The sequence below is a fragment of the Xenopus laevis genome, chromosome 4L (genome assembly GCF_017654675.1).
Source record: "Xenopus laevis strain J_2021 chromosome 4L, Xenopus_laevis_v10.1, whole genome shotgun sequence".
NCBI lineage: Eukaryota > Metazoa > Chordata > Amphibia > Anura > Pipidae > Xenopus > Xenopus laevis.
The window spans coordinates 112,830,832-112,855,651 of record NC_054377.1 but is presented as its reverse complement, the minus strand read 5'-3'; the positions used below and the strand labels follow the sequence as shown (position 1 = coordinate 112,855,651).

General features: G+C 38.2%; 1 protein-coding gene across 3 annotated transcripts; it reads left to right on the top strand.

The window, feature by feature from the left end:
- The first annotated feature begins 651 nt into the window (after positions 1-651).
- Positions 652-24,820, top strand: septin3.L (septin 3 L homeolog). Of its 3 annotated transcripts, none has more exons than XM_018258761.2 (11): positions 652-1,006; positions 9,715-9,906; positions 10,612-10,740; positions 11,304-11,385; positions 14,255-14,392; positions 15,546-15,663; positions 17,473-17,568; positions 18,108-18,207; positions 20,096-20,147; positions 22,532-23,734; positions 24,011-24,820. In XM_018258761.2, the coding sequence occupies exons 1-10, from the start codon at positions 655-657 to the stop codon at positions 22,665-22,667; spliced, it is 1,395 nt and encodes a 464-aa protein (XP_018114250.2). In that variant the 5' UTR covers positions 652-654; the 3' UTR covers positions 22,668-23,734; positions 24,011-24,820. The 3 variants fall into 3 exon arrangements, with proteins under 3 accessions (XP_018114250.2, XP_018114251.1, XP_041446592.1); XM_018258762.2 differs by lacking the exon at positions 652-1,006 and adding an exon at positions 6,285-6,378; XM_041590658.1 differs by lacking the exon at positions 652-1,006 and adding an exon at positions 6,539-6,629.

The following is a 24,820-nucleotide window of genomic DNA, read 5'->3' as shown; positions in this document are numbered from 1 at the left end:
TAAAGGAAAACTAATCCCCCAAAATGACCACTTAAGCAACAGATAGTTTACATCATATTAAGTGGCATGTTAAAGAATCTTACCAAACTGATCTATATATTAGTAAAGTATAAGTAAATCTTGCCCTTTTACATCTTTTGCCTTGAGCCACCATTTTGTGATGGTCTCTGTGCTGCCTCAGAGATCACCTGACCAGAAATACTACAACTCTAACTGTAACAGGAAGAAGTGTGGAAGCAAAAGTCTGTTAATTGGCTCATGTGACCTAACAAGTATGGGTTGTTGGTATGTTTGTGTGCTCAGTGAATCATACAATCCCAGGGGGCAGCCCTTATTTTTTAAAATGGCAATTTTCTATTTATGATTATGACCCAATGGCACATACTACTAGAAAAGTGTATTATTATGAAAATGGTTTATTTACATGAAGCATGGTTTTACATATGAGCTGTTTTATGCAATATCTTTTTATAGAGAGGTAAAGTTTTCCTTTATGTTTATCTAAATTTGAGTCCACACCCAGGCAATAGGACACCAGCAATGTAGTCAAACAAATAGAAAGGAAAGATAGATTGCAGTGCTTTAAAGGAATTTGCAGACTCATAAAAGCTTCTCCTTATTTATTATTTTAATTTCTATTATTTATTTAAGGTTATGGAAAATCTGAAAGTTAAGAGTGCAGTACACTCAAGTGCCTTTAAACCACCGCTTCAATATTCTGGCCATTCTGTGATTCCAACAATGAAGCAGGGAGAAAGGTGGGCAACACTACCCATGACCAACCAAACCAGGGAGAGATGGCCTTCAGATGAGACTATTGAGTTTCCAAAGGAAGAGAACACAAACAATTGGTGGAGGGGAAGAGGAACTGTATCTACAGCAGAGAAAGGAAGGCAAACTGCCCCATCCCAGATACTTGTCCGCACACTCTCTGAAGGATTTTCCTTCTCCACCCTTGATTTATTGTCTATTTCCTCTAATGAGCCGATGCCATCATGGGATCTTGGTAAGTTATTTACCTGCAATACTATCTCTCAGTTATTTTATCATGTTTCCTCACCAAACTTTTCCATTCTAAAGTATTTTTTTTGCCTTTAAAACAGAACTTGTTTTAGTATCTATTATATACCATATCTATAGATATACTTCGATGAATGAGAACCTTCACAGACTCTTGTTTTAACATGAAATACACAAAACAGTCACTGGAATAGTATTTACGGTGTAGCGTTACTGTATTGTCCTTGTATTATAATTTAGCTTTTGTTACATATATAAAAAATGGTGTGCCTCCAACTGTAAATGAATTGGATATGAGATGTCACTGAGGAATTTGACCTTATAAAGGCACAAGGCCAAAAACAATCTACGGTAACTTGTACCATCCCTATACTTTACATTAGGATAGGATTCATGTTGTCCTGTATATTACATTCCTTGGAAAGCATTATTAAACTGAGAATTATAAAGCTGAGAAAACCGTGTAAATCCCCTTTAACACGTCCCTTTCCCCTGCAATCCAATTCTGTTACCTTCTAGTTCCTCCTCCCTGACATTCCAACACATAAACTCTTATTCATATACACTATAAATTATTTTATTACTCAAACCATGTTTCAGGATATGTACATTTCCAAATCATATACATAGCTTCTTTGTATGGAAATTCTTTATACTCATAAAAGTCTATACATATGCAAGATTTAGAAGGATTACAATTTTTTTGTATAACAGCCCCCTATTACCCCTTTTAAAAATATCCAAATACTGGTTATGCTATGTTAGTTTTAAATAATAAAACTACTATTACACCTCTAGTTTAATATGCTGCTTAGACAACATGCTGGAAACATGTTTGTGTAGGGTTCCATGGCATATGAGGTCTTTGATCAATGCTGCAGCCATTACAGCACCTCATGTTCCACAGCCTTTGTACCATAAACACAAACAGTGCGAGAAGCTACTGGTTGCAGTCATTATTATTTTAAGGCAGGCCAAACAGGATGAGTGGAGCCCTCAACCTCAGGGAGCTCTCATTGCTAGTAAATGTCCCAATAAAAATACAAAGGACATATTTCATTGTGTAAGAATTCATCTGAAGTATGTTCATGCTGTGGGGACCTAAACCTACAACAGCTGGATAGAGTCACAAGCTGGCTTTCCCTGTTTTGTGTATGTTTTTATCAAACTGGGGACCAAGCCTTCCTCCATTTCCCACATCCCATTTACTCTGTCCCTGGGAAGAACAAAGTAGAGAGGGGCAATACTTAAAAAAAACAAAAAAAACATGAAGAACTGCCAAAGAATTAAGTAACTGCACTAGATTGTCTGATTGGCCAGAAGGGATGTTTAGGAGAGGTGAGAGGTAAATACAACACCTACTTCTATCTCCCTATTAATTTCTTCTATCACAGTATCCATTCCATCTGTTTGCTGCTTTCTCAGTAATTAAAGAGACTCTGACACCAGAAATTAAGCTCGTTTTTACATCTATCATAATATTGCCTTTGAAAGCAGTTTATAAATTTATTAGTTTAATTATTTATTATTTATAGCATTTGCACAAAGCTTTCACATTACCTGTCTTATGCCCCGTGTTCCTGTATGAGTAGGCTGCCATATTTGTGCAGCAGGAGTACGTTAGCATTAACTGCAGAAACTTTAACTGACAGGCTGAGATGGGACAGTCAGGTTGGCAAATATGGGCCTATGCTTCCATTGTTCATCAAGCCTTGTTTTTCCTCTTCTGTCCAATAAATTTGCCTTTCCCTTTAAGTTTTATTATTAACAGAATTTCTCTCTCATTTTTAGATTTAAAAATATAATATAGATATGTATATATATATATATATATATATATATATATATATAGCGAGAGAAAGAGAGAGAGAGGATTAAGATGTGTTTCACCATGATTAAATACATTCTGGAATTTTTTCATCTACAGAGAGTGCTGATCCATCCATACAATATATACAGTATATGTATGTGTATATATATAAAAATGCACACTAGGATTTCTCATCAAAAAAGGTTAACAAGATAACAACACACTAAAATGCAAAGAGTTATAAAGACTCACCCACCAGTGACCCATCACCAAACTCCTCCCACTAATTCAATTATGCAGGTTAACCCATGGTGAACCGTATTAGGAAGTTGATGTGTTTTAAACGATGGTGTGGAAGACAAAGTGCATAGTGCTTTATATTAGATATCATAAAAATGGATACAGTGTTTAAAAAGCTTATAAAAAGATTTACAACAGTAAAAAACATAAATTAAAAACAATGTATCAAAATCTTGTAAATGCAGAATGTGCAAGTTAAGATTATTTCAATATCTTCTTAGTACCAAGGCTATACAGAATTATAGAAATGGAGTAAAAGAGCAATATTCATTGAGTCCACGGGGGGCTACCGTATTCAATGTCTTGATCCAGAAAACCTCCCTTTGTAACAGCATACGATCCCAGTTCCCTCCTCTATTAGGTTCTGGCACCAGATCGATGCCCATAAATCTAAGTGTAGACAATCTTTGGCCCATTTTCAAAAAAGTTGCGATATGGGTAAGTCTGATTCACCAGTTTCAAACGCCCGTTTTATTAAAGATCTGTGGTTGCCCATGCGTTCACGTAGCGTGTTCTACGTTTTACCCACATAAGATAAACTGCATGGGCATGTTATCATGTAAATCACATGAGTAGATGTGCAAGAAATACGGTGTTTAATCAGGATTTCCTTACCCGAATGGGGATGTCTAAAAGATGTGCCTGAACTTATATATCTACAGGTGGTACATCCGGCACATTTATAACAGCCTTTTTTCAATTTGCTCAGAATGTTTCCACTGTGTTCGTAACATTTAACGGGATCCGATTGCATAAATAGATCTCTTAAGTTATGTCCACGTTTATAGCCCCATAATGGTTTTTAGGTTACAAATTGGGCTAGTTTTTTGTCACTTTGTATAATTGGCCAACTTTTTCCACAATAGATCTAATAGCGTTAGAGCCAGTAGTGTATCTACTTGTTACAATAAAATGATCTTGCTCCGTTGAAGGAGTCTTATGTTGTAATGTATCATCCTGAGTTATATGATTGAGAGCTTTATCAAGGGACTTTGTTAGAGTGTATTGATTATAGCCCCTCTGTTTAAAACGGTTCAAAGTATCTAATAATTGCTTTTCACAAATATCCCGATCAGAATTGTTCCTTATAGTTCTTAGAAACTGTGAAAAGGGAACTGCCTTCTTTGAGCTAGGAGGGTGAAAACTGGTAGCATATAACAATGTATTTCTATCTGTGGGCTTGCGGTATAGCTTATGCCCCAAACCATTGTTATATCTAAATATCTCAATGTCCAGAAATTGGATACAATTTATATCATGGGTAACTGTACATATCCAGCAAATTAAGGCTTTCCACCTTGTTCAGCAGCTCACTGTCATGTCCTCGCCAAATTATAAGAATATCATCTATGTAGCGAAGATATAATAACAGTGAGTCTCCAAAAAGAGGTATAATGTTATGTTGTTCAAAGAAAGCCATATAACAGTTAGCATATGTAGGAGCCATTGCTGCACCCATTGACGTGCCCTCTTTTTGTAAATACATTTTTTTTTCAAATCGAAAATAGTTGTATTTCAATGCTAATTCTAAGAGTTGGCACATAAATCCAATGGGCTGGCCCTCATGTAACTGAATTCTGTAATGCCCAGTGTACTACTTCTATTCCTTGTTGGTGAGGAATAATTGTGTATAGACTACATACATCTAGACTAGCCAATACAATTAGCCCTTCTGGCAGGGTAGTTTGTGCCAATGTGCCCAATAATTGTTGTGTGCCCCTAAGATGATATGACAAAGCTTGAACAGTGCCATGAAGGTAATAATCCAATGGGGTATAATAGGCTATCTCTTGATGAAACAATGGGCCGACCGGGAGGGTTACACAAACTTTTATGGATTTTCGGCAAACAATACAAAACAGGGCACACTGGATAATACTGTAAAAGAAATTGCTGTTTAACTTCCGTAATCCACTTTTGGCTCTGAGCATAATTTAATACTTGTGCAATGTCTTTCTTATAATCATTAACTGGATTATGGCTCAATTTCTTGTATACTTGTGTGTCATTCAAATGCCTAAGTACCTCACTTTGATCGCCAAATTGATCCAATAGCCTTAATTTTCTTCCCATTTTGAAACTTTCTATATCCCACTTAAAGTTATGAAACGGTACAGTAGGGGCTGTTTTTATGTATATTTGTGTCTTTGTTTTGATATGTAATAAAGCATTATGGGACATGTTGTATAAATATTTAATAACCTGAAAACCTTTACAGAGGTTAATATGTAACAAAGATTTATTGCATTCATCACACAACAGAAATACAGGAAACTAATCAAAGTAACATCTGGTCTGTAATCGGCCTTGGCAACTAACATTTTTCACTAAATAACTATCCACTTTGTTTTAAACGTATTTGCGTCCCAAATAACAGGACTCAATAGAGAAATCACTCTCTCCGACTCATACAGTACACCCCTCTACCATTACCATATTTTCTTATCTTCTTAGTACCTTTTGCATCATTTCTATTTCTATTACATATTCAAGGAACTGTCAACCCAAAAAAATGTTTTTGCCTATAAACAGAAAACATAATTCTAAACACTTTGCATTATACATTCATTTAAAATTTTTGATGGTTTTGAAGTTATTTGCATATCTATTTCTTTTGAAAGCAGTGTTTGTCCCTTAATATTCTCTACCCTGATGGCTCAGACTGTTGATACAATGTAAGACAAGGCAGCTGACTAACAGACCTGTCTTTGCAGAGACTTTTGCAACATTGTTTAAAAAGTAACACAGGAGTTAAGCCAATATTGCTTTCAATAGCAATTGTTTTTTGTTAACGTTAAAAGCACTGAACATTTTTAATAAATGTATATTGGAAAGTTGCTTAAAATTATGTTTTCTTTTATTTGACATTTTTTTATTTTGGGGTTGACTTGCTCTTCATTTCAGTATCATATGTGGCCATATATCTTCACTCATTTCTCTGACTCCTTTCAATATCCTCTGTTATCCTTCCCGCATACACAGCCTTCCCTCTGGACTGTTACACTATACCAAATGATTTCCCTGTCTCTCAGCATCCCCTGCTCTCCCCTTCATCCACCTCCTGTCTTTGAGCATCTGTAGGGAATCCGTTGGGATGCTCAGAATTCATGTCACGTGAACAAAGCAGCAGCATCTCTGCCTAAGCTGGAGAGTAGGGGAGGGGAGGCAGGGGAGGGAAGAGAGATCAAAGGAGGGAGAGAAAGAGACAGCCAGCACCAACGCTGAACACACAGGACTGATGTTTAAAGGTAAGGGCCTGTGTTCAAATGCAGCCAACTAAAGGGGTGCATGATGCCAAATACATACTTACAACATCACTGAGTAACAATGCTTATTGCTAATGTTTATTGTATTGAAGCAACATTGTGTGGATCACAGAGAGATAGGAGGAATGTGAAAGACAAAGAGAGAAATACAAAGATCCAAAGGCAGGTGATGGAGAGTGGGGAGAGAATGAGGCTGAAAGGAGAATGGAGACAGTGAAGATGAAAATAGAAAGGTGAGACAGAATTTCAATGGAGAAAAATATTGAAATAATATTAGGGAGAAAGAGGGAGAGGTGATAATCAGGGGGTACATAGGTAAGAGAGAGTGTAAAGCACAGGAATTCTATGTATTAAAAAAGATAGACAGCTATACATAGATAGATGATAGATAGATAGATAGATAGATAGATAGATAGATAGATAGATAGATAGATAGATAGATAGATAGATAACAGCTAGATGACAGATAGATACTCTATATATGCCCATAATAATATTTTTTCTTATGAAAATAAGAATATGAGGCATAATGAACGTGGTGTTGAGCCGCATGGAGCCCTCAGGATTTGACATGCCATTGGAAGACCGAAAGACAAAGAGAAGATCCTAAAACTAGACAAAGCAGTTGTTTGGATGCAATGTGACAGAGCGAGACAGACCCAAAGATCCTCACGTTGCTTAGGGGTGAGATTGGACAGAGTGTGATTGAGAGAGATGTGAAGGGCCTCATTCTGTAGACAGAAGCCCCGAAGATATGATAAAAATAGGCAATATATGTGATAGAATGATTCTGATATGATGTGTGATGTTATGATGCGATGTGACTCTGTGGGCCAGATTCACATCAGCACCACCTACCAGGAAAAGCATCATAGATACTAAATGTGACAGAGGAAATTAAACTGAAATGGTGCCTCCTGCTACTGGTTTTAAAAAAATGCCTGATGTGACAGGGTTAGACAGAGTCAAGAAAAGTGAAGGGTATCTTCATAATACAGAGAGCAGCCTTTTGAATACAACGTGACAGAGGGAATAGGACAGCAAGCAACTACCTTATAGTTTCATAGTTTGGGTTGGAAAAAGACAAAGTCCATCAAGTTCAACCCCTTATACCGTTCAACAGAACACTGGGAAAGTCATCTGCAGGGGCACAGGGATGAGTCACAGCAATTCAGTCTAACAGAGGAAGGAGGACAGACAGAGGTCAAAGGAACTAGTGGATTTATAGTCTGGATGTCTGGATGTCTCAAGTCTTTGTAAAGTCCAGTGCTTAAACTCCATTAGCATCTGTTATTGCTTTAACAGTGTAACAAACTTCCGCTGATGTTAGTCCAGAATAAACTTCTAAGTAGAGTGTCCTTCATGTGCTGCTCATATAGCCAGACTCTATTAGCATGTAGTTGGCAGCCTTGCAAGCAAATCCCACCAACTATATAAAATATGTGGTTCAACTTATGTGCTCGGAAAAGAAAGGCTTTGCCCCCAATATTTTCAGATGTTCTCATGTAATGTCATAAACATATAGTATTTCCTCTAGCCCACGGACTATCCACTTTATTCAGTATTGCTTTTGTGGCAGTTGTTTTCTCTATGGGAGAGTTTATTAATATTACGTGGTGCACTCCATACAAACAGATGGAATTATTGAACAAAATAGTGGGCAGCAGGAAACAGCCTGTATTTGGATTGAAATCAGGACTGTGCTGGTTTCAAACACTTCTATTTTGGTTTAGGTACCTGTCACACAGCTCCTTCTTGTATATTAATGTCTGTTAAAGGGGCGTTTGTTTCATGCCTGTGGCTGGACCGATATTTAGGTACGTGGTGATTTGGCCAAGTTAGTTCTATAACATTGGGTCACACTGATTGTAACATTATTATATTACCATATCAACGTTTGCACATTTGATTTAAATTTTCTGATACATGATAACTGAAATGTAAAAAATTCTGTGATTCAGTCTGTCCATCTATATACAAGCAAAACATTGCACAGTTATGTTTTGGCAGCATCCTCCCTCCCAGCCTAAAATGACAGAAATATGTTTTCACATAGTACAATTTGTGTCTGAAATTGCAGAAACTGGAGCAAGAGGACAAAAGGACAAAAGCCCTTGCTCCCCGCGGGGCCTGTTTCTGGCTGTATAATACACTTATGTTGCTTAGAAAATGTCAAGAAAACATACAATGCACAGCATTGGCATTGATGGCCCTGTCCTAGTTTGTCATTTACATTTTACACAAATCATACTTTGGATTGCAGATTTACATTTACAAGTGTTTAATGGAAACCTAACCAATCCTGTTTCCAGAAAAAAAAGATATTTGACAGGTTTCAGAAATGAATGTACAAATATCTGTTTTGCCATTGGTGGCATTTCAGAAATGTCTGTTTTGCCTCTTGGAATATCTATGGTTTTTGTTATTTATTGAGCTAAACATTGAAAGGGAAACGGAAACTGAAGCTACACCATGTTTTATCCTTGAGAGGTATATATCTAAATTACCAGTGCATAGATAATCCCTCTGAATAATGAATTCCTGCATATTACCCGGTTTGCCCAGTTTAGTTCAAGAAATAAAAAGCTCCACTATCTCCCCCAACAGTTTACAGAGTAAGGGGACACAAATGCAAGAAATAAGTTTACATATACAATAAACATTTCCCCAAAATAGATGCACAATGTTACAATTGCATATTGTTAGGAGGCAGTAGGGTGGAGGCTCTGCAAGTAGTACTATTCATTAGACTCATGCTGAAGAGGGGCGAATACTGCCACTTTTAATACCTTATGCTATTCAGATCATTTTTTTTGGTACAACTTTATGGCTATTTGCCTTGTATCTCAACTTCAGAATGCATGTGTGTGTATAAAAAATAAAACGATTTTGAGGGTTTGATCATATTTTGTATATTTTGCCAGCCATGATTATTCAAAAATCATTATTCAAAAAACCTTGGTGAATACACAAAGTAAATCAAGACCAGTATTTCTAGCTATAGATGCACAGTTCATGTCAGAGTATCACTTTTAAGCAGTATCATTCGTTGGAGATGTGAATTATTGAATATTAGGATTGTAAAACTCTCTCTGACTCCAGAAGTGAGATCCTGAAAGAGCAGGAATCCATTCCATCCCCTAACTTAATATAAATAGCCAGGGTGTTAACAATATCCTCCATAAAATAATTTGTACAGTTCTGTACTTAATGTACTTAATTTAGAATACTTAAGAATTGTAAAAGGGTCATAACAATCTAAAAATTATATAAGTTTTAGATTCCACTGAAGCAAATCCCATTTTTTTTCTTTGCCAGTACCAGCAGACAATAAAGCAGAAGCAGCCATGTCGGAACATGTCCCGGAAACTCGACCCAAACCGGCAGTGCCCATGAAGCCAGTGGGCATGAACCCCAACCTCTTGGGTTATATTGGCATAGACACCATTATTGAGCAGATGCGTAAGAAAACAATGAAAACGGGCTTTGATTTTAATATTATGGTTGTTGGTAAGTGTCCTTAAGCCACAAATGAAAAAAGAAAAATAACACTGTGCTTTGGATATCTGTTCATGTTGCATACTGCTCTATAATACTGGTGCATTGTTTTTCTTGTTTCAGAAACATTCATTACACATTACAAGTACTGACAAAGAAATGTGAAGAAATATATATATTTGTTTTGTGGGTACATGCTAAACTTTTATGGCATTCACAGTCTTGTACAGCCAAGCGCATTGCTTAAGCCAAGTGTTTGGATCAGTTATCTACTACACGGCATATTGAGATTCCAGATTCTAATATAATAATAGACTACAAAGAAATCAAAGAATCCTAGATAGTACTTTGGGCCATGTGAGAATATTAGCTTTTTAAATGTTAGGCCAGCAGGTCCCTTATGCAGAGACAGGGACACACAAAATGCACGGGAGCAGGGTGCTTTTCTTCACAAGGCAGCAAAAATATTTAACAGTCTCTCAGATTTGAGATTTTATTCTCCCTGATTCAATGAGGGCCTTTCCCAGGACAATGCTTCTATTTTACAGCAGCTGGAGAAGTTTGCTTCCTTGATGTTACAGGACAGTTTACAGTGTGTAGCTGATCTTGTCAGTGTAGGTCCCAATATACCTAGGAGGAAATGATGAGAAGTGGCTTTATGTGACATAGGTCAAAGGCCACCGATAAATTTCCAATGTTTCCTGTGTATTTCTCCAGGACAAAGTGGCTTGGGAAAATCTACACTGGTGAACACACTTTTTAAATCCCAACTGAGTCGAAAATCTGCAGGTTGGAGTCGGGATGACAAAATACCTAAAACAGTGGAGATTAAATCAATCAGCCATGGTAGGTCCTTTGTCTGGAATGAGTTTGTGCTTGTGTAATCCATAAATAAATGGACATTACTGAAGTATTAAATAAATGACTGTGATGCTGGAAGGGGGAAGGGAACCCTGGAAGTTTCAGGCAGCAGTTCTAAGGTTGAGCTACGGAGTTGTGTAATTGTATCCACTGAAATCTGCAAGCAATTTTGCTTACAAAAAGCTAATTTGCATCTATATTGGTGCATCCTATGCAAATTGCAATGGTCTCAACGTAGCATGCATGGGTGAAAATATGGTGATTTGCCTTGAGCGTCACAAATTGCAAGGGCCCAGGAGTGTATATGGCCTTATTGGGGCCTAAATTTTATATACTTTCTGTTAAGGAAGTCCTTATAAAGGTTTGCTGTAGGGCTTGTTAACTTGTGTTGCCCTAGTAACATAAGGAGGGGTCAGTGACTATAATAGTGCATTGTGTCCCTTGCAGCAGATGCAGTAATGTCCCACAGCATGTGATACTTCATTTGATGCACTAATGACTGTCTAATAATACTGAAAATGAAAACTTTCTACTCTAATTTTTGTCAGTTATTGAAGAAGGAGGAGTTAAAATGAAGCTCACTGTAGTTGACACCCCAGGATTCGGGGACCAGATTAATAATGAAAACTGGTAAGCGTGCCCTGTTATTAATGTAAGTTTCAGTTGCTCTCAAGTGCAGTTGATTGATTAGATTGCCTAGAACTGTGCCTAGCTAAACTTGTAACTAAAGGTGTACTTGTGTAAAGGTGCATTCACACTAGATATATTGCGCTGCAACAACTCAGTTGCATGAAAGCCACTGTGAAAGTTCACAATAAAGCTTAGTTTATAAAGAGTTTTTTCCCATTTTTCATTCTTACAGAATTAATTTGTTTTATTATCAGATAAAGACAGATGTGAAAGTCAGCAAAAAGGTAATATTAATGATAAAAATTATATGGCTCATTTTTCAGGCCCAATTTAATGAACACATTTGCATTTTAGTTGGTGAAAAATGCATGCCCAGGCCATTGGCTGCAGGGTGTAGTGAATAGGGGTCTGACAACTTTTTGCACTGCACCCCAACACTACATTAGTATTACATTAACCTATTCCCCACTGAAAACATTTCTGAAAACCCACAGGCTATGTGATAGCACAGGTAGGAGGTCAAGGAAAGAACACCCCCAACAGTTTTGTAGGTTCACACCTATGGGACTGAGTCTCGTTGGAATGAATAAGTTTGTCACTGAGCTAATGAAGCATTTTTCGAAATAGCCCCACAACATGCACCCAAGAGAATTTACAACATCAGCAAATTGAGTCCCTCGGGTGATATCCATTTGTATGTTGTAAATAGCCAAATTATTTCAACCACAAACACCAACAAGTTAAAGGAACATTTACCATCAAATTTTCAAGCAACAACTGCCTGACAAGGCCTGTGATCTACCTAGGAGGTCACTATTTTGGATACAGAGAGGGGAGCACTATAAAATGTATAAGACAAAGTAGATACAATGACTTTGTATTTGAATAGATGTAATAGAAGTCAAACATTGTTTTGAGGTTGAGGTATCTAAAAGTTGTCATACTTTGCCTTGGGACAGAGGGATTGTGATGTGTATGATATTGCAATAAATAGCCCTCCGCAGCATTTATTTATACCCTGAATTCCATTTGTATGAAATTTACATATCAAGCCATTATATCACTTTTGTTACACTATGACAGCTGTAAGAGAATATTGGGAGTTGAATTCTTGTAACAGATTTAGGACTAAAGATCTCTGGCATATGTGATGTGTGTATATATATGTAGCTCCCACCCTCTCCAACTATAGTCAGGTGATCCCACTGGTGCCAAGTTTGGGAGTTTTACTTTGAAAGCAGCAGGTAAAACGTAGTCGTCCCTTTGTAAAATGTATAATGAAGCAATAGAATTCTTAATGAATCAGATGAAAGTTGAGTGTAGGACTGGCCAGATATGGGATGACTTTGACGTAGTTGGCCAGCTTAAATATATTGCAATATATGGACAAACAATCCCTGTTTTGTTTAAAGGGTAAGGCATTTTTCAGTAGCAGAATGCATAAAATGTCTCTGTCTTAACTATATTGATAATGGGTTGAGTGCTGAGGACTCTTGTAATTGTCTATATATATATATATATCTATATATATACATAAACATGAAGAACGCACAACCACATGTCTTAAAGTAACCTTGGTGCCAATCCAAAAATATAATAAATTCAGCATCAGGTGACGGCACTCCAAGGAAATTTAACAATACAGCGGTGGATCTAATAAACCTCCACCACTGCTTTAATTCTTGCAGTATTGTTAAATTTCCTTGGAGTGCCGTCACTGATGCTGTGTATATTGTGAGATTTCAGGTAGCAGGAATCATGACCACGGCACTTTTTGTAGTACAGAATCAACACACAGAGCCTTAATCCAGTCCAATTCAGCCTGGGTTGCTTTATTTGAAGCCGTTTACACAGATAGCATAAACAGAAGGTTTCAGCAGGTTGAAATAAAGCAAATAAAACGTATCACAGTCCTGCACTTACTGATTCAGCTCAGTTTCCTCAGTGTCTGGTGTGCAAAGCAATGGCTCCAGGCTGTAGTTTAAATAGGCAAATCTGTAATGGTATCTCATTCTCATTATCACTCTCAGCAGGCTCCTGAGCCCCTCACACACACTGCAATGGGAAGGTGGCTAACACCACACCCAGGTCAGTCTGGAGTGGAATGGAAGGCCCCTCCAGATCCTTCCCTCCATTCCAGCCCTGGATACCCTAAAGAAGAATAACAATGCAGTTTTTTAACTGCAATGTCCTTCATCCAGGGCCCTTAACCCAGGAACTAACATGCATTTTCCTTTTACCATATCACAATATATATATATATATATATATATATATATATATATATATATATATATATACAGGGTCGGACTGGGGGGCTTGGGGCCTACCGGGGCTACTGCCCCAGGGCCCCCCCTCCGGCTGCCGCTCTAGTGCACCGTGTCGCTGGGCCTCTGCGTGTGCGCACAGCACCACTTCAGTACGCATGCGTGTGGCGCAGCGTTTGTGCGCATGCGCAAAATGTTTATTTTGCCGTGACCTCCAATAAAGAGGGGTTGTGCAACACCAAGAAGTAGATCTGGTCTGGCGGGGCCCACAAGAGCCCGGGGCCCACCGGGTTTTTTCCCGGTGTCCCGCCAACCCAGTCCGACACTGTGTGTACATATATATATATATATATATATATATATATATATATATATATATATATATATATATATATATATATACTGTTTCTAACACATGTGCCAATTTGACAAAGCATGAACAACCTGCAGCCCTTTACATGTTACTGTGGGCACCTCTGAACATGGCTGTTGAGAGTTGCTTGAGTTGTAGTCCATTGACATCTGGAGGGATGCAGGTTGCTCATTACTGATCCATACGGTATATTGTACTATGTGTGTTTTCATCCTGTTTAATTTTGCAGCTGGGAGCCTATAGAAAAATTTATCAATGAGCAGTATGAGAAGTTCCTTAAGGAGGAGGTGAATATAGCCAGGAAGAAACGTATCCCAGACACACGTGTGCACTGCTGTCTCTACTTCATATCTCCCACAGGACACTCGTAAGTTACAAACATAGAAGTCTCTTGTCCAAAAAAAACAAACTAAAGGGCATTATTTTTGTCCAATACACAGGTTTCAGTGCATTTAATAAATTACACCTCAAAGAATTCTGTATAATGTGTCAGTGGGGGTGCAAAGTGTAGACACAATCTGCTATGGTTTTCGTACTTGCACCCTGCCCTGCCTGCTTCCAGAAGCTCTGTATTCATAGAGCACGGGCAGGCACATAGGTGTCCCCTCTACCCCACACCATAGCTAAAGGCAGAGCTGCCTTGTTCCTGCTAGCACTACACTCTGCACCTCATGTCAGCTATTAAATGGTATGTCCCGAATCAAGTCCTTTCTAAATTAACACTAAGGGCACACATTTTTGCTCTTTAGTGCTCTAGCACTGTTATCCGGGGAATTGATAAATAAGGCCCATAATCTTTTCAGCATACTTTACATGTATCCCTTATTAAAGTTCAGGGTCGGACTGGGGTGTATGAGGCCCACCAAGGCTGCTACCCCCAGAGGGCCCCCCACCCGCTTGCTCATCTCCTGCCCGGTCACCCACTTTGAGCCCCACCCACGTGCACACCTTATACTTAATTTTGCCTTAATTGGACAATGTATCATGTCTGGTTTGGAGGGTCCCATGAGTCCAACATTGTTAAGGGTTGTTGTTTGCAATGCTGTGGTGCCACTGCACTTGAAAAGTATTTATTTTATTGCTGTATATAGGAGTAAACTGAATTAGAAACACAATGAACAGAGCAACATCCAAAACCTCCAGTGCCGCTCCTCACTGAAAATAAGGAAACAGCCTGTACTATTTCCTGGTCTGACATTAGCCCACTGCTTAAAAATAGTGTCATTCACAGTGGTGAAAAAAGTGATTTAACCAGCCCTGGGTGTCTTACCTACTGGAATCTCCCCAGAATTAACATCTTAAAATCTTAGTAATCTTTCCTGTTTTGCTCTATTGTGAGTTTTATGAAAGCAAAGGTTTCTTTTTTTTGTTACTTTTTTGTGTATTTTCAATGGTTCCTCCTGTTGGATAGTCATAAACAACCCTGTGTCCCATTGATATAGCTTGACATTTAATTGTTACATTATTATTATTGTTTTAAAGGGCTAGGTGTAACTGAACATTTTCAACTTTTCCTGCAGCTTAAGACCTCTTGATTTAGAATTCATGAAGCACCTCAGTAAAGTTGTCAACATTATTCCTGTCATTGCCAAAGCAGATACCATGACCCTGGAAGAGAAAACAGAGTTCAAGCAAAGGGTGAGTACTACCCCAATATCTGGGCAGCCCAGATTCTATAATAATCACAGAACCCAGTGCACTTATTCTGCCTCTCCATCTAGTTTGATGTAATATTCTGATTATTCTGAGCGTCCCCATCATAGGTGCAAAGCCTCCTATCCTAACGATTGGGGCCTGGTGCGCATCCTGCCTGGGCAGTGCTAGTTACATTACTGACATTAAGTCTACTAAAAAAATAGTTTAAATATTAAGTAAACCCAAAAATAGGACTGTTTTGCCTCCAGTAGGGAGTAATAACTTAGTTGGGATTAAGTACAAGGTACTGTTTAATTATTTTTTTTTATTGTTTATTGTTTTATAACCATAAAAAGTGAGGGGAAGAGGGATAGTTTAGGAGAGTGGGAAAGAGTTAGGTTGTGAAATAGTAAAGAAGAGGTATTTCCAAGGTTCAGGCTTCTCAGTGTCTCTGCCAATGGGCAAAGTATAATTTACACTGCTAAAAATTATCTTATGTAATGGTGACAATCCTGGGTTGAAGATTTTCTAAGTGTTGGGCCCACGGGTACCACTCCAGCTCTCCTTCATAGCTCCTGTCCAGGAGTTTATCTCTAAGGTACTGTTTAATTATTAAAGAGAAAAAGGAAATAATGAAATTGTTTGATTAAAATGGAGTCTATGGGAAATGGCCTTCCTGTAATTTGGAGCTTTCTGTATAATTGGTTTCCAGATAAAGGATCCTATGCCTGTACTCCATCCCTCTAATTAACAAGCCCCACATTAAAGGGATCCTGTCATTGGAAAACATGTTTTTTCCAAAACATATCAGTTAATAGTGCTACTCCAGCAAAATTCTGCACTGAAATCCATTTCTCAAAAGAGCAAACAGATTTTTTTATATTCAATTTTGAAATCTGACATGGGGCTAGACATTTTGTCAATTTCCCAGCTGCCCCTGGTCATGTGACTTGTGCCTGCACTTTAGGAGAGAAATGCTTTCTGGAAGGCTGCTGTTTTTCCTTCTCAATGTAACTGAATGTGTCTCAGTGGGACATGGGTTTTTACTATTGAGTGTTGTTCTTAGATCTACCAGGCAGCTGTTATCTTGTGTTAGGGAGCTGCTATCTGGTTACCTTCCCATTGTTCTTCTGTTTGGCTGCTGGGGGGAAAGGGAGGGGTTGATATCACTCCAACTTGCAGTAGAGCAGTAAAGAGTGATTGAAGTTTATCAGAGCACAAGTCGCATGACTTGGGGCAGCTGGGAAATTGACAATATGTCTAGCCCCATGTCAGATTTCAAAATTGAATATAAAAAATCTGTTTGCTCTTTTGAGAAATGGATTTCAGTGCAAATTCTGCTGGAGCAGCACTATTAACTGATTAATTTTGGGCAACTTTGGGCGACTATTGAAAACGTATCGCTGCGTGTGCATTAGCGCAGGCGATTTTGCGCTGTAGCCTATGGGGAAAAGACGCTGAGGCAGTTCAGGGAGATAGTCGCGCAAAAGACGTGGCGATAAGTCGCCAGGCGACAAAATCTCCCCGAATCTCCTCGTCTGGCCTTACCCTTAAAAATCATAATGTCTGTGGCCAGCTTTACTCTTTAGACTCCAGATACTAGATTAATTTGGCAGAATATGTTTGATCCCAAACATACTGAGTGATGGTAAGGATCTAGAGTTCCTTAAATATCATTTCAGAGCTACAGGTTTTAATAAGTATAATATACTTTTATTAGCTGCCTTTCTATATTTAAGTTATTCAATATTCAGTTAAATATATCTGAGTGAGAAACTGTAATAGCTTTTATAAATGTTTTGTTGGCCACAGGTTCGGAAGGAGCTAGAAGTGAATGGCATTGAATTCTACCCTCAAAAAGAGTTTGATGATGACTTGGAAGATAAAACAGAGAATGATAAAATACGGGTAAGTAGAAGCAGGAGTTCTAGAAGATATTAGAAACAAGAAACTCTAATTGCACAGATATGCTTGGGGGATTTATTATACTAGTTGTGCATGTGTGTGTGTTGATCCAGAAACTTGTATGATTTATGTTCAGAAATTAATGTTCAGACACCATTGTTGACTTGTTTCCAAGTAATAATCACCTGCAAGTGTTATCTTTGGCACTCCAAAAACATACAAGCAGGTTTATTGGCTCTTAATGAAACATATCCTATTTGATAGGGAAAAAATGAGGTTATGTAATATAAAAAAACAGTAAAGTAAGTTGGTGTAGTAACCCATAGCATACAATCAGCAGGCAGCATTTACTGGTCATCTCTTTAAAAACAAGCATTTTACTAGTTGCTCTGGGTTACTGCACTTGCAGACTTAGTGCCTTTTATATATAGGGATTGTAATCTATACTGGAGCAGGTCCTTTGAACAATAATGGTATTGGTATATGTTAAAGTGTTACTGTTAAACCCTTCTACAGTGTGCTATTTGTCTTTCTGTCTGTAGCAGGAAAGCATGCCTTTTGCTGTAGTTGGCAGTGACAAAGAATACCAAGTAAATGGAAAGCGTGTTTTGGGTCGTAAAACCCCCTGGGGCATTGTTGAAGGTAAGATTCCTTAACCCAAGCTACATTATATTAAAAGGGAGATAGCATAGCTACTGGAAAATATACCAAAGAGTATAATTATTCTTTTATATATAATTGTCCCTATTTCAGGGAATAATCAGTTATCCATGCTCAGACCTTCTGTTCAAAAAACTAAGAAACCATTTTTCTAAACTGAAAGGGAGAATATAGATAAATTAAATAGCTAAATGAAATCAGTGATTAATATGAATCTGTGATCTGCCATAATGAAAATCTATAGATTAGTTGCCTCTAATACTGCATTAAACCAGATGACCATTCTGGTACAAAAGTGTTCGAAATAACTTATTTTGGTCACTTAAATAACAGCAAGTATGAATTAAGGGAGTGGTTCCTCTTTAAATTAATTTTTAGTATGTTATAGAATGGCTGATACTAAGAAACACTTTTTCTAACACATTTTTCAAGACATTTTCAATTGATTTCCAATTTTTATCTTTTACTGTATTTCCAAAATTGAAGTTTAAAGTTTAATGTTGGTGTCTCTGGTGTCTCAGTCTGGCAGCTCAGTGATCCAGGTGCAGATTCTGAACTGTTACAATTTGCAATTAGTAATAGTAGTTGACATTTCTCAGCAGTATCTGTGAAACATTAGCAACTATTGTATCAATTCTAACATCCCCATTTAATGAAACTCAGGGATTCTGATCAGCAGGGACAAAGATCAAAAATGTATCAACTAAATGTATCAGTTTTGAACAATTTACACATCCAGTGACCCCCATCCTAGAGCTGCTTTAGAAAGACATAGGAAAGTGAGAATTGAACTTAAAACTTCAATGTTAAGAAAAAAGTCATAAATAGAAAGTAATTGAAAAAAGTCTTTATTTCTGGTAAATTTGGAAGGTGAACTAACCCTTTAACCTTGATAGACTACTAAAGTTTACATTTTAGGGTCAGGGCACACACTCAGATTCAGGGAGATTAGTCGCAAGGCAACAAATCTACTCTTCTTCAGGCAATTAATCTCCCCGAAATGCCTTTCCGCCGGCAAGTACACAAATTGCCGGCAGGATGGCATACAAATCATTTTGGGTTTTCGAAGTCACCCAAAATGGCAACTTCGGGCAATCTCGGAAACCTTAAGCGATTCATATGCCATCCCACAGGTGATTCGTATTCTTGCCAGCTGGAAGGCATTTCGGGGAGATTAGTCGAACAAAGTAGTGAAGATTTGTCGCTGGGCCACTAATCTTCCCGTCTGCCAGATAGCTTTGACAATGCCAAGTCTTACAGCTGCATAAATAAGGGTCAGGGCACACGATCAGATTATTGCAGATTTGTCGCCCAGTGTCAAATCTCCTCTTCTTCAAGGCGAATAATCTCTCCAAACTGCGTCCAGCCGGCTAGAATGTAAATTGCTGGCGGGATGGCACTCTGGGCGCTTCGTTTTCCGAAGTTGCCCAAAGTTTCCTTGTGAGGCAATTTAGGGCGACGTCAGAAAATGAAGCACCATCCCGCTGGCGATTTACATTCTACCCGGCGGGAGGCAGTTCGGGAGGATTAGTCGCCTGAAGAAGAGTAGATTTGTTGCCTTGCGACTAATCTCCCGAATCTGAGCGTGTGCCCTGACCCTAAAATGTAAAGTTCAAAAGGGTGAAATGTCATAATAGTGATAATAGGCTTTACTATGTGTGTTTTAACAGAGGCAATTCTCAGTATTGTCTATGGCAGGGTATTTTGTAGCCACAAAAAGTAGATGCTACTAGTAGCTCTGTGTGTCTCTGTGTGTGGACATGTTTGTTCATAGTATATGACATATTTCAATATGTAAATGAAAATAATGTTGTTGTCACATTGTAACTAAATCTCTGTGTATAGTAAATGCTTTTCCTCTGATCTACAGTTGAAAACCTGGCTCACTGTGAATTCTCCTTGCTACGGGACTTTGTTATTAGGTGAGTTATTCTGTAACCTTATAGTTGTCAGCTGTGTGTCTTTTATCCATTTCTTAGTCTGCTTTTTACTATCTTGTTTTTTCAGTTTTTTTTCCCGGTTTCTTTAATTTCTGTTATTCTGCCCCCCCAGCCGATTCCTAAAGTCATATGACCAGGGGCAGCTGGGAAATTGACAAAATGTATAGCCCCATGTTAGATTTCAAAATTGAATATAAAAAAATCTGTTTGCTCTTTTGAGAAATGGATTTCAGGGCAGAATTCTGCTGGAGTAGTACTATTAACTGATGTGTTTTGAAAAAAACACGTTTTCCGATGACAGTATCCCTTTAAGCTGGCCATAGACAAAGATATTATCGTATGAAACGAAGGTTTGTACGGTTTTCAGACCGTGTGTGGAGTGTCCAGACAATTTTTGGTCGTTCAGTCGATCAGACAGGTTAAAAGATTTATATCGGCTACCAATAAGATCTCTGCATGTATTGCCTATCTGACGATATCAATGGGAAACTGTCACTACTACTTTGGTAGGATTGCTGTCTGAGCATCGTGTAATTTGTTCTCTTTACTACTTTATATTAATTTGAATGGCTAGTTTCAGTTCGGAAGATTGCCATGCACGATCGTTCATCTAACATAGTCTATAATCTGTACGTCTATGACCAGCTTCAGTGGACACCCTATCTTTGGAGATGTCATCTAATCAGTTGGCTTTAAATATCATATGTATGCTGATGTTATTGAAATATATTTAAATCCCCTTCATTAACAACTGAGACTAAAATCTCTGACTGCCTCTGGATAAACCAACACCATCATAAACTCAACTTAACTGAACTGATCATCTTTCCTTCTAAACCTGGTCCTACAACCCCCCCTTTACTAGTTCTACTGATGGCATGCTCATTAACCCTGTCAACTCAGCACATTGTCTGGAGCTAATCTGTCATTTCTTCTTACACAATATTGCTAAAATCTGTACTTTCTTTCTCAAGCAACAGCTAAGACATTTATGTGTGCTCTCATCATATCCCACCTAGACTACTGTAACTTGCTACTAAGTGGCCTCTCTAGCTCCCACAACCCCCCTTGTGAGTCTGTATTAAATTCTGCTGCTAGGATTCTCCTCTCATCCAATAGGGAGCATGCCTCTCCACTACTAAATACATACATGGCTTCCCATAAACCAAAGAAAAAACTCCTTCTCTTAAATCCTTTATTCCTCTGTACCTCACTCCATCTATTCTATTGTGTCTCCATACATTCCTGGCTGACTCTTCCATTCCTCTCAGAGCAATTGCTTGGTTGCACCACAAATTACCACTGCTGTTTCCTGCTTTAAACCTTCTGCCTTGCTGTTTCTTACATTTGTAATGCCATCCCTGAATTCCTTCAGAGTGAATCCACTCTAAGGGGCAGATTCACTAAGGGTCGAATTTCGAAGTAAAAAATACTTCGAAATTCGACCCTCGAATTGAAATCCTTCGACTTCGAATATCGAAGTCGAAGGATTTAGCGCTAAACGTTCGTTCGATCGATCGAAGGATTTTTCGTTCGATCGAACGATTAAATCCTTCGAATCGAACGATTCGAAGGATTTTAATCCACGATCGAAGGAAAATCCTTCGATCAAAAAAAGTTTAGCAAGCCTATGGGGACCTTCCCCATAGGCTAACATTGACTTCGGTAGGTTTTATCTGCCGAAGTAGGGGGTCGAAGTTTTTTTTAAAGGGAAAGTACTTCGACTATCGAATGGTCGAATAGTCGAACGATTTTTACTTCGAATCGTTCGATTTCGTTCGAATTCGAACGAATTTAACCAATTCGATGGTCGAAGTACCCAAAAAATACTTCGAAATTCGAATTTTTTTCATTCGAATCCTTCACTCGAAGTTAGTGAATCTGCCCCTTTAAGTCTTTTCAAAAATAAACTCAAATATTACCTCTTGGGACACACATATAACCTGTGACCCAATTCTAGCACTTAAAGTACAGCGGCAATCACTGTAACCTATAGCACTTAATATCGCGGTTTGTGTCTGTAAATTAACCACCCACTTAGATTGTAAGCTCTACAGGACAGGGGTCTCTTTAGCACTTAATCTTTAATATTTTGTATTTGTTATTGTTTTGCCCCCTGTGTTTTCAATTAATATATTGTTCTGCAGAACAGTGGAACAGTGCTGCATATATAATTATTATTATTATTAGTAGTAATAGTAGTTATAATAATAATAACAACTATGGGTATGTTATGTTGAATCTCTGAGATGAAAAAAAAGCTAAGGTTTTCCCTGCTGTTTCCCCATTGGCAAACAGTTGATCATTTTCTTCAGTTTAAGAATATACATTATACTTTATTGTGCCTATATGTTTGTCTTTCTCAGGACTCATCTCCAGGACCTCAAAGAAGTGACCCACAACATTCACTACGAAACTTACAGAGCCAAGCGTCTAAATGAAAATGGTGGTCTCCCCCCTGTCAGTGCCGAAAATGAAGAGTCACACGACAGCAACATATGAAACCCTGGTATATTTCATACCTCGATGTCTATCCTGGATCCTCATAGCAGTGTGTATGACAGACACTTCAATTACTGTCTAGGACGTTTTCCATCCTTGGGCTGCCAACTCTTGGTGCCTCACACTCTGGAACAACAATGTGGTCATAGTGCATGGCAGCTCTGATAACAGGCCTGAATTACATGGACTGCACAATATCACATAAAGATAGGGAGAGAGAGGCAGCTGGACAATACTGTGTTATTTATCACACTTTCTAAACAACAAAATTCCCACATTTCATTGCCTTGAATGAGCACAATGTTGCCATTTAGTCAATTAACACCCAGTCATTTCTATGAGTAAGCATATCATTCATCACTTCATTAGTACATGTGGGCTAACAGATACCATCCACAATAGTAACCATCCTATCCATTACCTACATCACCGTCAGCTGTAAACACTACAAAGCGTTTATCGTTCCAATGTACAAACATACTTAGTCCTGCCATGATTTGTATAACACCGGAGTGCTTTGGAAGGGGACTTTGGATTCCTTCCTGTGACACTGAAGCCAATCCACAATGAGTTTTTTCGATTTTATGATTATAATTTCACTTTGCACTTTGGATACCTATTCATTTTTTCTAATATACACAATAGTTACACTGTAACGCATGAAAGTATCCTGTAAACAGAGATGGTGCCATTCAGCATCAGCATTTTCTTGGTGAAGTAGCATAAAATGCCCATCGAGATAAACAATAGGGAAATGTCATTGCAAACAAAATAGTATTGTTTTTTGGGGCCAGCACCTTGAGTAAGCTTGTAGCACTGCAGCATTGCATCACTGGGATCCTGACTTTTATTCCAACCTGCACACTATCCACAAGAAGTTTGAAAGTTCACCCTGTGTCTACATGGGTTTATTCCAGGTACTCCTGATAAAATTGACCTTAGTGTGTATATGGTAGGGCCCTTAGACTATTAACCCCATAGGGAAGGAACTCTGATGAGCAATCTTGTAAAGTGCTGCATAACATGTTGGCACGATTGTAAACTGATGATAATTTTTTTCTGGCTAGGTTTAGAAGCTGCTTTGTAATTTCGAAAAACGTCCGCACACCAATATTGCAGTCGGGGATTGTGCCCCTTTTATTAATGCCACCAACAATCAATGATTGATTGTTGGTGGCATTAATAAAAGGGGCACAATCCCCGACTGCAATATTGGTGTGTGCGGACCGTTTTTCGAAATTACAAAGCAGTAAGGAGACCTGGCAAGGTCAACGGAAGACCAGCACCACTACGCAGAATAAGTGGAAGGAGGTGTGCGGTAATATAAAATTTCATTGTACTAGGTTTAGAAGCTATCAGACTAGGAAATCCAGAGGCATTCCCATCAATTTGAAATTTTGATATTTATTTAATTTGAAATTTTGATATTTATTTACACTTTCCTGGAATTTTTACAACAAAGTGACATACTGAGGGGGCACCAGCAACTCCAGTACAGGTGAAACATTTCCAAATATAACTTTGTATTTGAAGGAATGTATATCACCGGTGATTAAAAAATTTACTCTCATGAAAAGAGGTGAGTAAACTGGTTTACCACAAGCATTTCAAAACATTTCCTCAAAATACTACTTAACACAATATTTTGAATATTTAATTAATTGTGTGTAATCTCCCTCAACCTGACAATGCTCCTGCAAAGTCACATATTCTGAGAGCCCTATGGCAAGAGCAACTGGTTTGAATACAAGTAGCCACCCGCACACCCTTATCCTTTCCAAGTGTTATAAGCCCAGTGCTCAATGTTAGAGGTTCGGCCTTGCGCACTAGAAAATAATTCACTGTCACACTGAGCTACTGCAAGAAGAAACCTTTGCACGTTTAATGAGGAAGTGCAACTTTTTAGAGCCACGTCCCTTTGTCAAGCATACGGAAAAACATTTAAAGTATTTAAAGGTAGAATGATTTACAGTTTTGGTGTATTGCATCTTTGCTGAAGGTGATTTGTTGCCTAGACAGAGCTACTACAGCCAACTTCTCTTCTCAGCAAAAGTAGCTAGCTATATCTACATACACACAGTTGCGTGTCTTGTTTTGGTGCTTTCTCCTTAAATAGTTTGTATTTAAACATTAATATTAAATAATAACCTTCC

Bases quoted from the DNA above. Each gene is read 5' to 3' on its own strand.
- septin3.L (XM_018258761.2), top strand. From the start codon at position 655: ATGGAAAATCTGAAAGTTAAGAGTGCAGTACACTCAAGTGCCTTTAAA. The intron at 18,208-20,095 runs GTAAGATTCCTT...TCTGATCTACAG, and splicing joins CCCCTGGGGCATTGTTGAAG to TTGAAAACCTGGCTCACTGT. The intron at 20,148-22,531 runs GTGAGTTATTCT...TGTCTTTCTCAG, and splicing joins CTACGGGACTTTGTTATTAG to GACTCATCTCCAGGACCTCA.